The 15,392-nt window shown below is 48.3% G+C and overlaps 1 protein-coding gene and 1 pseudogene across 1 annotated transcript; one reads left to right on the top strand and one right to left on the bottom strand.

Annotated features, from left to right (window-relative positions):
* Nucleotides 1–3,483: 3,483 nt before the first annotated feature.
* Nucleotides 3,484–4,461, bottom strand: LOC146756455 (olfactory receptor 14J1-like; annotated as a pseudogene).
* Nucleotides 4,462–10,382: 5,921 nt separating this feature from the next.
* On the top strand, nt 10,383–13,383 carry LOC146756454 (olfactory receptor 14J1-like). The gene is made up of 3 exons (XM_085524403.1): nt 10,383–10,434; nt 11,528–12,384; nt 13,255–13,383. Exons 1-3 carry the CDS (start codon nt 10,383–10,385, stop codon nt 13,381–13,383), a joined length of 1,038 nt encoding a protein of 345 aa, XP_085380529.1.
* Nucleotides 13,384–15,392: the final 2,009 nt, after the last annotated feature.

Below are 15,392 nucleotides of genomic sequence, written 5' to 3'. Positions count from 1 at the left end.
ACTGTAGTACCCTATAACCATAGTATCCTATACCCATAGTACACTATAACCATAGTACCCTAACTCTAAAAACCCTACACTAAATCATATCCTTGAGCACCACATCCAAACAGCTCTTAAACACAACCAGGGATGGCGATTCAACCACCTCCCTGGGGAGCCTATTCCAGTACCTAACTACCCTTTCTGTAAAGAAGTTCTTCCTAATATCCAACCTAAACTTGCCATGGTGCAACTTGAGGCCATTTCCCCTCGTCCTGTCACTTGTCACCAGTCACCAGTGAGAATAGAAATGCCCCACTCTCACTGTAAGAACCCTTCAGGTACTGGAAGAGGGCTATAAGGTCTCCCCTCAGCCTCCTCTTCCCCAGACTAAACAGCCCCAGCTCCCTCAGCCTCTCCTCATAGGGCTGATTCTCCAAGCCCTTCACAAGCCTCGTTGCCCTTCTCTGGACCTGCTCCAGCACCTCCATGTCTTTCCTGTGCTGAGGTGCCCAAAACTGAACTCAGCACTTGATGTGAGGCCTCACCAATGTCGAGTACAGGGGCAGGATGACTTCCCTAGTCCTGCTCACCACACCATTTCTGATACAAGCCAGGATGCCATTGGCCTTCTTGGCCACCTGGGCACACTGCTGGCTCATATTCAGCCAACTGTCCATCAGCACATACACCATGGTCCCTTTCCATCTGGAAGCTTTCCAGCCACACCTCCCCACGCCAGTAGGTTTGTTTGGGGTTGCTGTATAGCCCAGTTGACTACACAATTTCTGATCCAAGCCGAAATGCCATTGGTCTTCGTGGCTACACTCACATTCAGCTGTGTATCAGCCAACACCCCCAGTCCTTTTCTTTCATGCAGTCTTCTACCCATTCTGCCACAGGCCTGCAGCGCTGCCTGGAGTTGTTGTGGCCAAAGTGCAGGACTCATCATTTGGTCTTACTGATCTTTATCCCATTGGCTTCAGCCCAGCAATCCAGATCCCTGTGCAGGATGTTCCTTCCCCCAGGCAGACCAAAACTTTCTCCCAGTTTTCTGCCATCTGCAAACTCACTGAGCATGCACTCAATCCCCTCATTCAGGTCATCAAGAAATGTATTAAACAGGACAGACTCCAATACATCCAGGTCATCAAAAAGATATTGAACATTACAGGCTCCAATACCAACCCCAGAGGAACACTGATGAAAATAGTAAAGAGAAGTGGCCCCAGCACTGAAACCTGGGGAATACCAGTCCTGAATGGCCTCCAGCTGGGATAACTTCATTCACAACGGGTCTTTGGTCACAGCAGAAAATAAGAATCAAGAAAATAGGGGCCCTTCATGAAGATTAAGTATCCTAGGCTTTGGGGAATGTCAGAAGAATAGGACTAGTTGGACATGTAGACGTTGCTGTAGTTACAGTACAGCTGGGATAACACAGCTGGGTCTATACTTAAGACAATACAGCTGGAAGGGAAAGGTAGCCAAAGAAAATGGCTTTGACGTATTGATTGGAGGAGCTGGGTCAAAGCAACCTGAGGAAGACTTCTGAATTCATCGCAATGACCACTGGAGTGAGACCCCCACTACGGACTGCACACGCGTCAGTAGGAGGGACAGCATGGAAATAAGTTCCAGGAAAAACAATGAATATGTTTGTCATTGTTTTGTAATTTTGTAATTTTGCTATCAGTATTCCACATCATAACATCATGTAAAGCATGGACGATTTTGCTGAATGTGCAGTTCACAGAAGAAGACTACGTATCCCAGAGAACATCACGGTCAGGGATAAGTCACGGGACCAGGACACTATATAATATTGTGCCCAGCTGGAGTTCTCTCTCTCTTGAACTTCTCTGGGAGTGGGAAGCGTTCCAGCTGTGTCGCCTAGAGTTCAGAGTAGGCCTCTTGGTTTTCGGGAACTCTCTCTGTTTCGTTTGATTTATTAGTCTCAATTATATTTTATTATATTGTGTTATCTTGTATTCCAATATCATATTTAGAAAATAAGTTTTCCTCCTTAGATTGCTGCTGTTTTTACCCATTCCCCCTTTTTTCCTTCCTTTCTGGGCCTGGGGGGCACTATGGGGTGGCTCCACCTGTCACGGGCATAGGCAAATCTAGGAAACCCGTGACAATCAGTCACAGGACAGGTGACTTTCTGTCCTTGACATCCCCCTCCCATAATCTCCTTTTCTGGCTCCTCCTCTAAAGGCTGCTTGTCATGGTCATTACCATCTGCACAGCCCACCTCTCCTGGCTGGCACCTCTGCCCTGAACTAAGAGTCACTTCTGTGCAGGAACCTCCACCCTGAAACCCTTCCCCAGGCTGCCCTCAGAGTCCTCGGGGCTGGCTCTTGGCTTTTCCTCCAGCAAGCCCCACTTCTTTGCCTGCCTTCAGCACATAGGTGCCTGGATTTCTCACTCCTCAGCGTTTAGAATTACCTTCTGTTTATGACGTGATGCTTTAAAGAACAATCTCTCCTAGCAATGACCTGCCTCTGTGTCATGGCATTCTCTAGATTGATCTGTGTCCATGACAGAGAAGGCTGTAGGCCCATGGGACCCCTGACCAGAAAAATGGGAAAAAAAAAGGGAAAGGGGATAGGGAGATGGGAACTGGGCTCAAGGGGACAAATAGAGAAGCAGCAACAATCTAAGGAGAAAAAACTTATATTACTAACTATGATATCAGAATGCAAGATAACACAATATAATACAATCTAACTGAAACTGAGGCTAATAAATCAAGAAAAATAAGAGAGAGAAGTTTCTGAAGCCAGAGAAGCCTACTTTGAAATGGAAGGTGCCACGGTTTGGAAGAACACCAAAACCACATCCAGTCAGTGAGAGAGCGAGCATCCCTTCCGTGACTTCTTTCCCTCTCCACAGACCATCCTGGAGGCAGTGATCATGTCTGTGTACAAAATGGAAGGAGCCCTGGAAGAAGCTTGGAAACTTCCGACATGATAACTCACATCCAAGAACTTGTTGTGTGCAGGGTCTCACAGGGAATGAGGAGAAGGGACCTGACAACCAATGTGCAAACCAGCTGCTGCTGCTGGACTCCCAGAGGCACTGACAGATGTGAACCTGAACGCACAGACCCCAGCCAGGAGCCCAGGATGGCCTGTCATCAGCTGTTGCAGCCTGAAGCCATTGCACAGTTTGATGAACATCTGTGTGCTTCCTGCTGGACTGTGGGTTTCTGAGAATGTCTGACCAGTACAGGTATAGAAGTGTCTCATAAGAGGGAGGGCAGAGAGAGTGACTGCATTTCCTTTATTCTGTTAAGTTTCAGTGAGAGCCTGGTACATTATGTACAATGTGTCTGTGCTACACTACAAGGGTACTAGCTGAACAGGAATTGTTTTCAATAATGACTTAATAGTGAAAAGATTACAGTATTTTTTAAAGAAGAATAAGAATAGATTACACAGATAAAATGGCACAGAACAAACAATAAAGGCCAGCTTGATTCAGTAAAGAGCTGCATTACAAGCCCTGAATTCCAAAAGATGGGCAGTTCACTGCTTTTAAAACACATTTGGTCATCACTTTCCTCACTGCATCCTTGACCTCCCTGTTCCTCATGCTGTAGATGAGGGGGTTCACTGCTGGAGGCACCACCGAGTACAGAAGTGCCAACATCAGGTCCATGGATGGGGAGGAGACAGAGGAAGGCTTCAGGTAGGCAAAAAAGGCAGTGCTGACAAATAGGGAGACCACGGCCAGGTGAGGGAGGCACGTGGAGAAGGCTTTGTGCCTTCCCTTCTCAGAGGGCATCCTCAGCACAGCAGTGAAGATCTGCACATAGGAAACCACTATGAAAACAAAGCACCCAAAGTATAAACTGACACTAAAAATGAGAAGCACAACTTACCTGATGTAGGAGCCAGGGCAGGAGAGCTTGAGAATCTGGGGGATTTCACAGAAAAACTGGTTCACAACATTCCCTTGGCAGAGAGGCAGTGAGAATGTGCTGGCAGTATGCAGTAGGGAATTGAGAACCCCAGTGCACCAGGGAGCTGCTGCCATGGTGGCACAAGCTCTGCTGTCCATCAGGGTCCCGTAGTGCAGGGGCTTGCAGATGGCAACGTAGCGGTCATAGGACATGACGGTGAGAAGGGAACACTCTGCTGAGATGAAGAAGACAAAGAAAAAGATCTGTGCAGCACATCCTGTGTAGGAGATGGCCCTGGTGTCCCAGAGGGCGTTGGCCATGGCTTTGGGGAGAGTGGTGGAGATGCAGCCCAGGTCGAGGAGGGCCAGGTTGAGGAGGAAGAAGTACATGGGTGTGTGCAGGCGCTGGTCACAAGCAATGGCTGTGCTGATGAGGCCGTTGCCCAGGATGGCAGCCAAATAGATACCTAGCAAGAACCAGAAGTGCAGGAACTGCAGCTGCCGTGTGTCTCCCAACAGCAGGAGGAGGAATTCACTGATGGAGCTGCTGTTGGACATCTTCTATTCCTGGGCTTGTAGTCCTCCTCAGAGTGCAGAAGATAATGACAAGTTCAGACGATTCTCAGAGACACTCCTTCTGCTATGCTACAAAATTTTCCGTTCCCTCTCAAAAATGATCATTTTACACCATAACTTGAATTTATTACCATGAACTTCACCGTCCCTTAAGGAGAAGAAGATTAGGGAGCTCTTTCTCACTTCTCATTTCCCAGTCATACCCCAGCATTCTGGATATTTTCGTCTTTAATCCAGCTGCTCTTCGAGACCACAGCCCCAGCCGCTCTGCACTTCAATTTGTCTTAGAGAAATCTGCCTGTTTGCCATACAAGTGAACTATTAATATCTGCAGAAAACAAAGAAACCTTTAACCTAAGCTGATTATATCCTTTTAGGTAGATGAAGCTGAAAGCACAACTTGTGTGACTGTTTACAAAACAGCTAACTGATTGGAAAAATATAGGGGAGTCTCAGAGCTGTGTTCAGAGTTGACAGCCCCTTTTATATTTCTGCCTCCAATCTTCCCTTCCCTCTGAAAATGAAAGGAAAAACCCCTGACTTGGCTCTCCTCTTGCAAAGTACCCTTACAGACACTCAGTTCTGCAGTGGAGCTGTGATCCCCCTGCCCCAGGCAGCAGTTGTGGCAGCACAAGCCCTGCCGGGGGGCTTCTTCCCCCACATTTCTCCCCATAACACGCTGGGCAGCTCCCCGGGCAGGCTGAGTGCTGAGCTTGGCAGGCAGCAGAGTCCCATACCCGGCACACAGCCCCTGGGGCACAGCAGGGACCCTGCTCTGCAGGATAGCCTTGGGCACCCGCCTGCATCCCCGGCTGCACAGCCTGCAGCTGTGCTGGGTATCACAAGCCTCAGGGCTGGGCTCTGGTGCTGCAGCATGGAAGCCCTCAGCTAAAGCACAAATCTTTTTCCACAAGAAAGAAACATGCAGTGGCTGCAGCTGGATCTGCTATTGGATGTCTCAGTTTTAGTTAACCCTATAGGAACAACAGCTGCATGGTCTGCAGTGAGACTTACCATGTCATGGCATGAGAGCAATGCTCCTGTCGCGAGCTCACAGTCTGCTCACACTGTACTCATCCTCTCTCCCCTTTCTCTCCTCTCCTTCTTTCAGCTGCAGGCTGTGCTGTGCACAAGAGCTGCTCCTGGGCACAGCTGTCTCTCTGCAGGGCTGCCCACTTGTATGAGCTCCCTGTGTCCCATGAGCCCGGCCCAGCTCATCAGCAGAGGATGTCATTGTTATCCTTCCCACTCGCCACCCCTGAGATGTCCCTGGGTCCTCATGGTCAACGGCTCCTGAAAGACAACGGCATCATGACTGTACTTTGAAACCTGTTGAATTAAACACCAGATTTCAATTCCAGATATGTGATGAGACCTCCCAGGGAGTGTTTGCTGACGGAAAAAGGGCAAGGGAATCATAGAATCATAGAATCACCAAGGTTGTAAAAGACCTGTAAGATCACCCAGTCCGACCGTTCACATGTTACCTACAGCTTCCACTAAGCCATGTACCTCAACACAAAATCCAATCCTTTCTTGAGCACCCCCAGGGTCGGTGACTCCACCACCTCCCTGGGCAGTCCGTTCCAGTGCCTGACCAACCTTTCTGAGAAGTAATATTTCCGAATTTTTAGCAAGAATCTCCCCTGCTGCAGCTTTAAGTCATTCCCTCTAATCCTATCGTAAATGACATGAGAGTCCGACCCCCAGCTCACTACAACTTCTCTTCAGGAAGTTACAGAGAGCAATAACGTCTCCCCTGAGCCTCTTATTCTCCAGGCTGAACATTCCCAGCCCCTTCAGCCTTTCCTCATATTACCCCTCACCAACTTTGTTGCCCTCCTTTGAACATGTTCCTAGGCCTCAGTGTCTTTCTTGCAGTGAGGGGCCCAAAATTGGACACAGAACTTGAGGTGCAGCCTCACCATTGCTGAGTACAGGGGAACAATCACCTCTCTGCTCCTGCTGGCAACCCTGTTTCTGATGCAAGGCAGGATGCCGTTGGCCTTCTTGGCCACTTGGGCACACTGTCGGCTCATGTTCAGCCGAGCATCAAGCAATACCCACAGGTCCGTTTCCTCTACACAATCTTCCAGCCACTTCACCCCAAGCCTGAGTAGCGTCACCCGGAGTTGTTGCAGCTGAAAAGCAGGACGCGGCATTTGGTCTCAGTTAACCTCATTGAAGTGGCTTCAGCCCAGCTCTCCAGCCTGTCCAGATCCCTCAGTAGGGCCATGCTAACTCCAGGCACATCCACACTCCCAGCCAATTTGGTGTAGTCTGCAAACTTACAAAGGATGCACTCAATGTCCTCATCCAGGTCATCAATAAAGATATTGTAGAGGACAGGCCCCAGCACAGACCCCTGGGGAACACCAGATAGGCACACAGGTAGGCGTCCAGGCGGGTCTTGAATATCTCCAGAGAAGGAGACTTCCCAACCCCTTGGGCAGCCTGTTCCAGTGCTCCGGCACCCTCACTGGAAAGAAGTTCTTGCACACATTTGCGCAGAACTTCCTATGCTCCAGTTTCTGTCCATTTCCCCTTGTCTTGTCTTCACACACTGCTGAAAAGAGCCTGGTCTCTCTACTTTGACTCCACACCTCAGGTATGAGCACTGACATGAGAGCAACCTCCTGCACCTTTCCCCTGCCAGCAGAGCATAGCAGAGCAGAGTCACAGTCCTCGTGTATCATGTAGTGTTATTCTGCTTGCCAACAGAAGAGGCCAGTCTTTATCTTCCATCTGTGGCATACTCCAGAGTTCAAGGCATTGCAAAACTGTGGCACATCTACGTTCTTGTAATGATGACATTTTGGTATGCTCTGGACTTGCATTTCAATTGCATGTATGTAAATCTAGGGTCATACCAGTTGATGGGAAGCTGGCAAGTGTTGTCTCATTGTAAAGAAGAGCAAGAAAGATGACAGGGGCAATTATGGACCTGTCAGTCTCACTCCAGTGCCTGGTAAAATTATGGAGAAAATGATGGTGGCAGTTATGGAAAAACAGCTGAAAGACAATTTTGTCATTGGTCACAGCCAACACAATATTCCCAGGGGAATGTCCTATTCAATTTCAGGTCCTTTTATGACACCTATATCCATTTAGCTGAACAAGGTAAGCCAGCTGATGTTATCTTTGAGGATTTCATTAGAGCTTTTGATACTGTTTCTCACAGCGCCCTTCTGGACAGAATGTCCTGCATCTGGCTGGACAGAAACAGAACGTGGTGGGTGAGCTGTTGGCCAGTAGGTCAAGCCCAAAGGATTACAGTCAATGGGTTTCATCGTGCTGATAGATGGTCACTGTCCGGGCTCCCTAGGGCTCCATTTTAGGGCCAGTTCTCTTTCATGTTTGTGTGGATGACTTGCATGCAGGACTAGAAGATGTTCTGAGCAAGTTTGCTTATGTTACCAGATGAGCAGGTGCTGCTGCCTCCACTGTGGCTGGAGAGGACTTGCAGAGAGATGTGGACAAGTCAGAGAACTGGGTACCTGTTGGCACTAAGCACCAAGTGCATAAGCCATAACAAAAAGTGCCTGATTTTGCATCTTGGTAGGGGAAACCCTGGACATAAAAACAGATTGGATATGGGACACTGGAGAGCCATCTGACTGAATAGGATTGGGGGTCCTGGTCAACATCAAATTGAACGTGAGTCAGCAGGGTGCCCAGGCAGCCAGGAAGGCCAGCGGTCCCCTGTAGCGCATCAAGCAAGGTATTGCCAGCTGGGTGAGGGAAAGGATCGTCCCTCTCTGCTCTGCACTGCTGCAGCCTCACGTGGAGCACTGGCTTCACTTCTGGGCATTGCAGAGCAGAATGGACAACAAACTATGGGAGTGTGTGGAAAGGTAGGAACTGGAACTGAGAGATTTGAAGTTCAGAGTTTCATTGGGATTGACTGGTTGTTCAGTTTGGGCCCTTCTCAGATCCCACATTCTGCAATGAGTCACAGGGCACACATGGGACATGTACCTCACATTGTCCTTGCACCCCATGTAGAGCCTGGGGTCTTCTGTCCCCATGTCTTTTATTTGACATCATACAAACCTCTATCCACTGCCCACGAAGAGCCCTGAGCCAACATGAAGGACAGAATCTCCCTGCCAAGAGTCTGAGAATCAGGACTTAGCCTGTCTGTTTAGCCAGCTGGGCAGGGCTTCCTTCTAGAGATGCCACTGTTGTGAGGGAACATGAGGCTTTTGTGGGTTGTCTACTCACCACCAGCTCAGTTTGCTCCTTGCAAGCCCCCAGCACCTGGGCGCAGACTCTCAGGGCTCTCTCAGGCTCCAGTGTGATGAACAAAGTTAGCCAGCAGTACAGAAGCTGGCTGAGGATGGGGATCAGTCACAGGACATTCATTCTGTCCTTGACATCCCTCTCCCTCTCTTTTCTTTTCTGGCCCCTCCCCTAAAGGCCTCTGCTGCTGCTTGTCATGGTCATTACCATCTGCACAGCCCACCTCTCTTGGCTGGCACCTTTGCCCTGACCTAAGAGCCACTTTCGTTCAGGAACCTCCACCCTGCAACCTTTCCCCAGGCTGCTCTCAGAGTCCTCGGGGCTGGCTCTTGGCTTTTCCTCCAGCAAGCCCCACTTCTTTGCCTGCCTTCAGTCCATAGGGGCCTGGCACTCTCACTCCTCAGCCTGAAGGATGGATGGCCTCAATGGCAGTAGTCTCAAATCAGCATCTCAAATCACTTCGGTAAAAAACAGATAGGTAAAAAAGAACTGGCAAGCTTGCTTTTAGAATTACCTTCTCTACATGACCTGATGCTTTAAAGCACAAGCTCTCCTAGCAACGACCTGCCTCTGACATGCTCATCCTGCAGGAAAACAATCTTTCTCTGTGTCTCTAGGCTTTGCTCACATTCCCAGGTAAATGAGTCTGAAGGATGAGAGAAGGGCCCCACAGTAAGGGAGAGAAAGAATCTGTTACAGAAACTGGAACAAGGAGACTGAAAAGACAGTTTATGTGAAAGTTTTGAGTAGCACTGGGGCTGGAATAACAAGGGGGATGAAGGCCATGAAGATAAGGGTGGAACAGCCTAAGAACAGTGTGGTGATTAGATGTCCACAGGGCAAACTGGAACTAGTTTGGAGGCTGCCCCCCCCCCGCAGGGTTGAAAGTTTACAACCACCCCCACAACTCACTACACACGCACAAAGGGGGAGGGACTGCGTGCTAATTGGGTCTCAGGAATGCAATGAATATGTATACCAATTCCTGCCAGCTACTGATGATGTATCAGTTCAGCCTACATCTGTAGCACGCTTTCGTATAACGGTGTGCAAGTGAGGTGCAGCTATCCCCCTTGCACCAGGGTGTGTGCGCATCACTCATTAAACATACCTGCTTTATAATTAATTTGTGGCAATGGAGTTTGATTCTGCAAGTCACCTGGAGGTGTTCAAGGAACAACTGGATATTGTGATGAGGGACATGGTTTAGTTGGAGCTGTTGGTGATAGGTGAACAGCTGAACTGGATGATCTTTCAGGTCTTTTACAACCTTAGTGATTCTATGATTCTAGGATTCCCTGTCCTTGTCTGTGTACACTTTTTGTTTCAGCAAACACACTCTGGGAGGACTCACCACATGACTGGAATTAGTCACAGACCACTTGAAATCTGGTGTTTAACAGATTTCAAAGTACAGTTATGATGCTGTTGGCCAATGAAGACCCAAAGACATCTCAGGGGAGACAAGTTGGAAGGAAAACAATGACATCCTCTGCTGATGAGCTGAGCTGGGCTCCTGGGACACAGGGAGCTCCTAAAACTGGGGAGCGCTGCAGAGAGAAAGCTGTGCCCAGGAGCAGCTCTTGTGCACAGCATAGCAGGGCTGGGGCATGATCTGCAGGTGATATGAGGATAGAAGAGAAGGGAGAGACAGCTTATGGGATGTATAATGTATGAGTGAGCTGAGAGCTTACTGGAGGAGCATTGATCGCATGCCATGTCATGGTAAGTCTCACATCAGGCCATGCAGCTACATTTAATACAGGGATAAATAAATATGACACATCCAATAGCAGATCCAGCTGCAGCCACTGCATGTTTCTTTACACTGGAAAAAGCCTTCTGCTCCAGCTGAGGGCTTCTGTGCTGCAGCATCAGAGCACAGCCCTGAGAGCTGCGATACCCAGCACAGCTGCAGGCTGTGTAGCCGGGGCTGCAGGCGGGTGCCCAGGGCTGTCCTGCACAGCAGGGTCCCTGCTGTGCCCCAGGGGCTGTGTGCCGGGTATGGGACTCTGCTGCCTGCCAGGCTCAGCATTCAGCCTGGCCGGGGAGCTGCCCAGGGCTCTGCAGGGAGACGTGTGTATACCAATTCCTGGGAAGGAAGGAGCCTCCCGGCAGAACTTGTGCTGCCACAGCTGCTGCCTGGGGCAGGGGGATCACAGCTCCACTGCAGAACTGAGTGTCTGTACGGGTACTTTGCAAGAGGAGAGCCAAGTCAGGGATTTTTCATTTCCTTTTCAGAGGGAAGGGAAGATTGGAGGCAGAAATATAAAAGGGGCTGTCAACTCTGAACACAGCTTGGAGACTCCCCAATATTTTTACAGTCAATTAGCTGTTTTGTTAACAGTCACACAAGTTGTGCGTTCAGCCTCATCTACTTAAAAGGATATAATCAGCTTAAATTAGAGTTTCTTTGTTTTCTGCAGGCATTAATAGTTCACTTTTCCTGAAAACAGGCAGATTTCTCAAAGACAAATTGATGTGCAGAGAGGCTGGGGCTGGGGTATCAAAGAGCAGTTGGAGTCAAGAGGAAAATACTCAGAATGCTGGTATATGATTAGGAAATGAGAAGAGAGAAAGAACTCCCTAATCTTCTTCTCCTTAAGGGATGGTGAAGTTCATGAAAATAAATTCAAGTTATAGTGCTAAATGATCATTTTTGAGAGGGAATGGAAAATTTAGTAGCATAGCGGAAGGAGTTTCTCTGAGAATCGTCTGAATTTCTCATTACATTCTGCACCCTGAACAGGACTCCAAGCCCAGGAAAAGCAGATGCCCAACAGCAGCTCCATCAGTGAGTTCCTCCTCCTACCGCTAGGAGACACACGGCAGCTGCAGTTCCTGCACTTCTGGATCTTGCTGGGTATCTACCTGGCTGCCCTCCTGGGCAATGGCCTCATCAGCACAGCTGTAGCCTGTGACCAGCGCCTGCACACCCCCATGTACTTCTTCCTCCTCAACCTGGCCCTGCTTGACCAGGGCTGCATCTCCACCACTCTCCCCAAAGCCATGGCCAACGCCCTTTGGGACACCAGGGCCATCTCCTACACAGGATGTGCTGCACAGATCTTTTTCTTTGTCTTCTTCATCTCAGCTGAGTATTCCCTTCTCACCATCATGTCCTATGACCGCTACGTTGCCATCTGCAAGCCCCTGCACTACGGGACCCTGATGGACAGCAGAGCTTGTGCCAACATGGCAGCAGCTGCCTGGGGCACTGGGGCTCTCTATTCCCTGCTGCACACTATCAACACGTTTTCACTGCCTCTCTGCCAAGGGAATGTTTTGAACCAGTTTTTCTGTGAAATCCCACAGATTCTCAAGCTCTCCTGCTCAGCCTCCTACCACAGGGAAGTTGTGCTTCTCATTTTTAGTATCAGTTTAGCCTTTGGGTGTTTTGTTTTCATTGTTGTGTCCTATGTGCAGATCTTCATGGCCGTGCTGAGAATGCCCTCCGAGCATGGACGGCAGAAAGCCTTCTCCACGTGCCTCCCTCACCTGGCTGTGGTCTCCCTATTTGTCAGCACTGCATGTTTTGCCCTCCTGAAGCCCTTCTCTATTTCCTCCCCTCTCCTGGATCTGACAGTGGCACTTCTGTACTCAGTGGTTCCTCCAGCAGTGAACCCCCTCATCTACAGCTTGAGGAACCGGGAAGTAAGGGATGCAGTGAGGAAAGTGATTACTAAATGTGTTTTAAAAGCAGTGAACTGCCCATCTTTCAGAATTCATGGCTTGTAATGCAGACTTTTAGTCAATCAAGCTCTCTTTTATTGTTTGTTTGTATTGTGCCATTTTTTCGGTGTAATTTATTCTTATTCTTTTTTAAAATAATACTGTAATGTTTTCGCTACTAAGTCATTATTGAAACCAATTCTTGTTCAGCTTGTACCTTTGTAGTGTAGCCCAGACACACTGTACATAATGTACCAGGTTCTCTGTGAATCTTAACAGAATAAAGGAAATGCAGTCACTCTGTCTGCTGTCCTTCTTGTGAGACGTTTCTGGACCTGTACTGGTCAGACGTTCTCATAAACTTCTGCACCAGAGGAGGTGACCCACCATTACCACTGCTGAAACACACCTCTTGTTGCAGAATGGTGGGAGAAAAGCAAACGACCACACCTGTCATTGATATATGATCAGCTAATCTCCTTTATTCCTTGGCTGCATGTACATTTATAATACGGATAATTAGCACATACATATTGCAAAAGCGGAGCTCATCATTGGTTCCCAATTACATACCATCCCCAAGTATCTTTGCAACTTGTTGTTATCATCCTGAAAGTTACTCCCTTGCTGAGTTCACAAAACCATGGCTAGTTTCTCATCATCACAGGGCATCCTGTTGTTCCTGCTGTCCTTGCAGGTGGTATGGCTACTTGTTTAGCTGCTCTGTGTTTACAACCCTTCTCAGCTAACCAGCTGTAAATAACACTCTCTACAACCTCCCTCTGCCTCGCTCTGCTCACACCCATTGTTTGGTCTCCAGAAGCATTCAGCAAGTATTGGTCAATGTCAACAACTGTAAATTTTTTCCCCTAGCACTCTGACACAGTGGTGCAGAGCCTGGAACATTGGGGCTGCACCCGCAGATCCAAAGGAGGCCACCAGGGGGCGCTGCGACCAATTGAAATCTTGGAATCTAAGAGTCCTACCATCCTACAAAACTAAGAAAAGGAAAAATCCAGAATCCTACAAAGCAAGAATCCTACGTGCTGTAATTTCTATGCTCCTACGGCTCTAGAATCCTAGAAATCCAGAACTGGAGAAACAACATCAAATATGAGAATCCTACTATCGTGATGGAACATGAATTTCCTCGAACCCCAGAATGAGAAGACATCTGAGGTCATCAAGCCCAACCAAGAACATGCTGTACCATGGAAATCCCTACATCTGTTCCCCAGCAGAACAAATTCAGGGCCCAGCAATGTGCCATAGCAAAGATCGGGAGACATGTCACAGATATGGGTTTAGCAGTTGACTTGACAGCTCTGAGTTAACAGTTGGATGATCGGAGAGGTCATTTCAAACCTAAATGATGCTGTGATTGGGAGATCACTGCAGGGGAGGCTGTTGCTGAGCAGCCTGAGAACTCAGACCATGTCACATTTCACTTGTTCAGTGTTTGACTGTTACAAAAGCCTGACTATTTCTTTTTAGATGTCATCAGTCCAGCCAAGGGCTTTTCCTGAGGAGGATCTTTCACATCTAATTGCTATCAAGTGTCATCCACCTGCTTTGCACTGATCTCAAAGACAGTCTGTACCTCCCCTCAGTCAAGATTCCTCAGTGATGGCAGTATGGACAATTGGTTGGTTCTTTCCAAAAGAACCCCAGTGTAGGGATAATGCCACGTTACATTTAAGTGTAGTGAATGAGGCAGCACTGATCAGCTCTGACAAATACTGCACAGAGCAGAAGCAGCCCAAAGGAAACTCTTCCAGCTGGCTGCTCTCTGGGCCATTTCTAACGTAAACAATCAAGTGTTCTTCTCAATGATGACCCATAGCAGCTCTCCTATTTATGGGAAATGCCCCATGAAAGCTGTGACCAGCTGGCTGCTCTGTCAGATCAAATTGGCATATCATGTTTCCTTGCAGAATCCTTGAGTTGTTTGCAGTTCTAAGCAGTCTATCAGCTCTCTATTATTTCTTTCCGCACATTCGGATAAAACAAGACTCACTTTCTTTGAAGCCATGACAGGAGGCTGGATCATCATGGGAACAAAACCCATAGGACACCTTTGTTCTGCTGAAGCTCAGGCACACACCCCAGTAACTTCAGAACCTAATCAGGTACCTTCTGCCAATTTTCACCCCCAGCCTTGGATTCCTTTCAGGTACTGGAATATAATCACCCACCCTAGGGGAATTATCTGCTATGTTCTCTTTGCCGCAAGGAAGCATGACACAATCACTGCAGAAACCAGAGATAATTACTCTGAAGTCAAACACAAATTCCATTCAGCTTTTGGCCACCTGTATTCAAACTATTTAATAACATTGGTTTCCCCCCCTCTGGGAGATGATTTTAATGAGGTCTCAGTCGATGTGGTTAAAAAGTTGATGCCTGACAAATGACGGCGATGCACCTCAGCGCCTGAGTTTAAGCCTGTTTCAATTGGCTCCGCTGTGCATTATTAGAGTCTCAAGATTTCTCTCCTTGCAGTTAGCAGCTCTCCAATGAGGCACCCAGGCTTGACTACGGCTCTAATGTAGGGGATAGCAAGAGGCTGCCCCAAAGGGAATATGGCCTATGAGAACCGGGAAGATATCTACAGTGCTTTAGTTAGATCCCAAGAAAAGTGAAGGTACTCTTGTCTAATCAATGCCATTTGTAAACCATGGGTCAAGCAGAGCTAGCTGCATGTTGGTGGCTGGTTCTAATGCTGTTTAGAGTGGGCTGGTTTCAAACAGCTCCTAACTCTCCTCATCTCAGAAATGGTTCTTGGTGAAAATAAGGCCAATCGAGAGCACACCTGGTCCTCCCTCCCAGCTGCCCTGGGGCTCCCGTTCTGCAGAACTCTCATGGCCATTCCTTTTTCCCAGACCCTGTAGGGTCATTGTTGGAGAGAGTGACACTGAATGTGAATCAGATTCACACTAATGATTTTCCGCTCTACTACAGATAAGCAGCAGCTTAGGTATACAGGAGATCCACCACACACATATCTCCAG

Source organism: Coturnix japonica, chromosome 27 (assembly GCF_054131305.1).
Source record: "Coturnix japonica strain WE chromosome 27, WE-NBRP24, whole genome shotgun sequence".
NCBI lineage: Eukaryota > Metazoa > Chordata > Aves > Galliformes > Phasianidae > Coturnix > Coturnix japonica.
The sequence above is the reverse complement of the archived record's forward strand: the minus strand, read 5'-3'. Positions and strand labels throughout refer to the sequence as shown.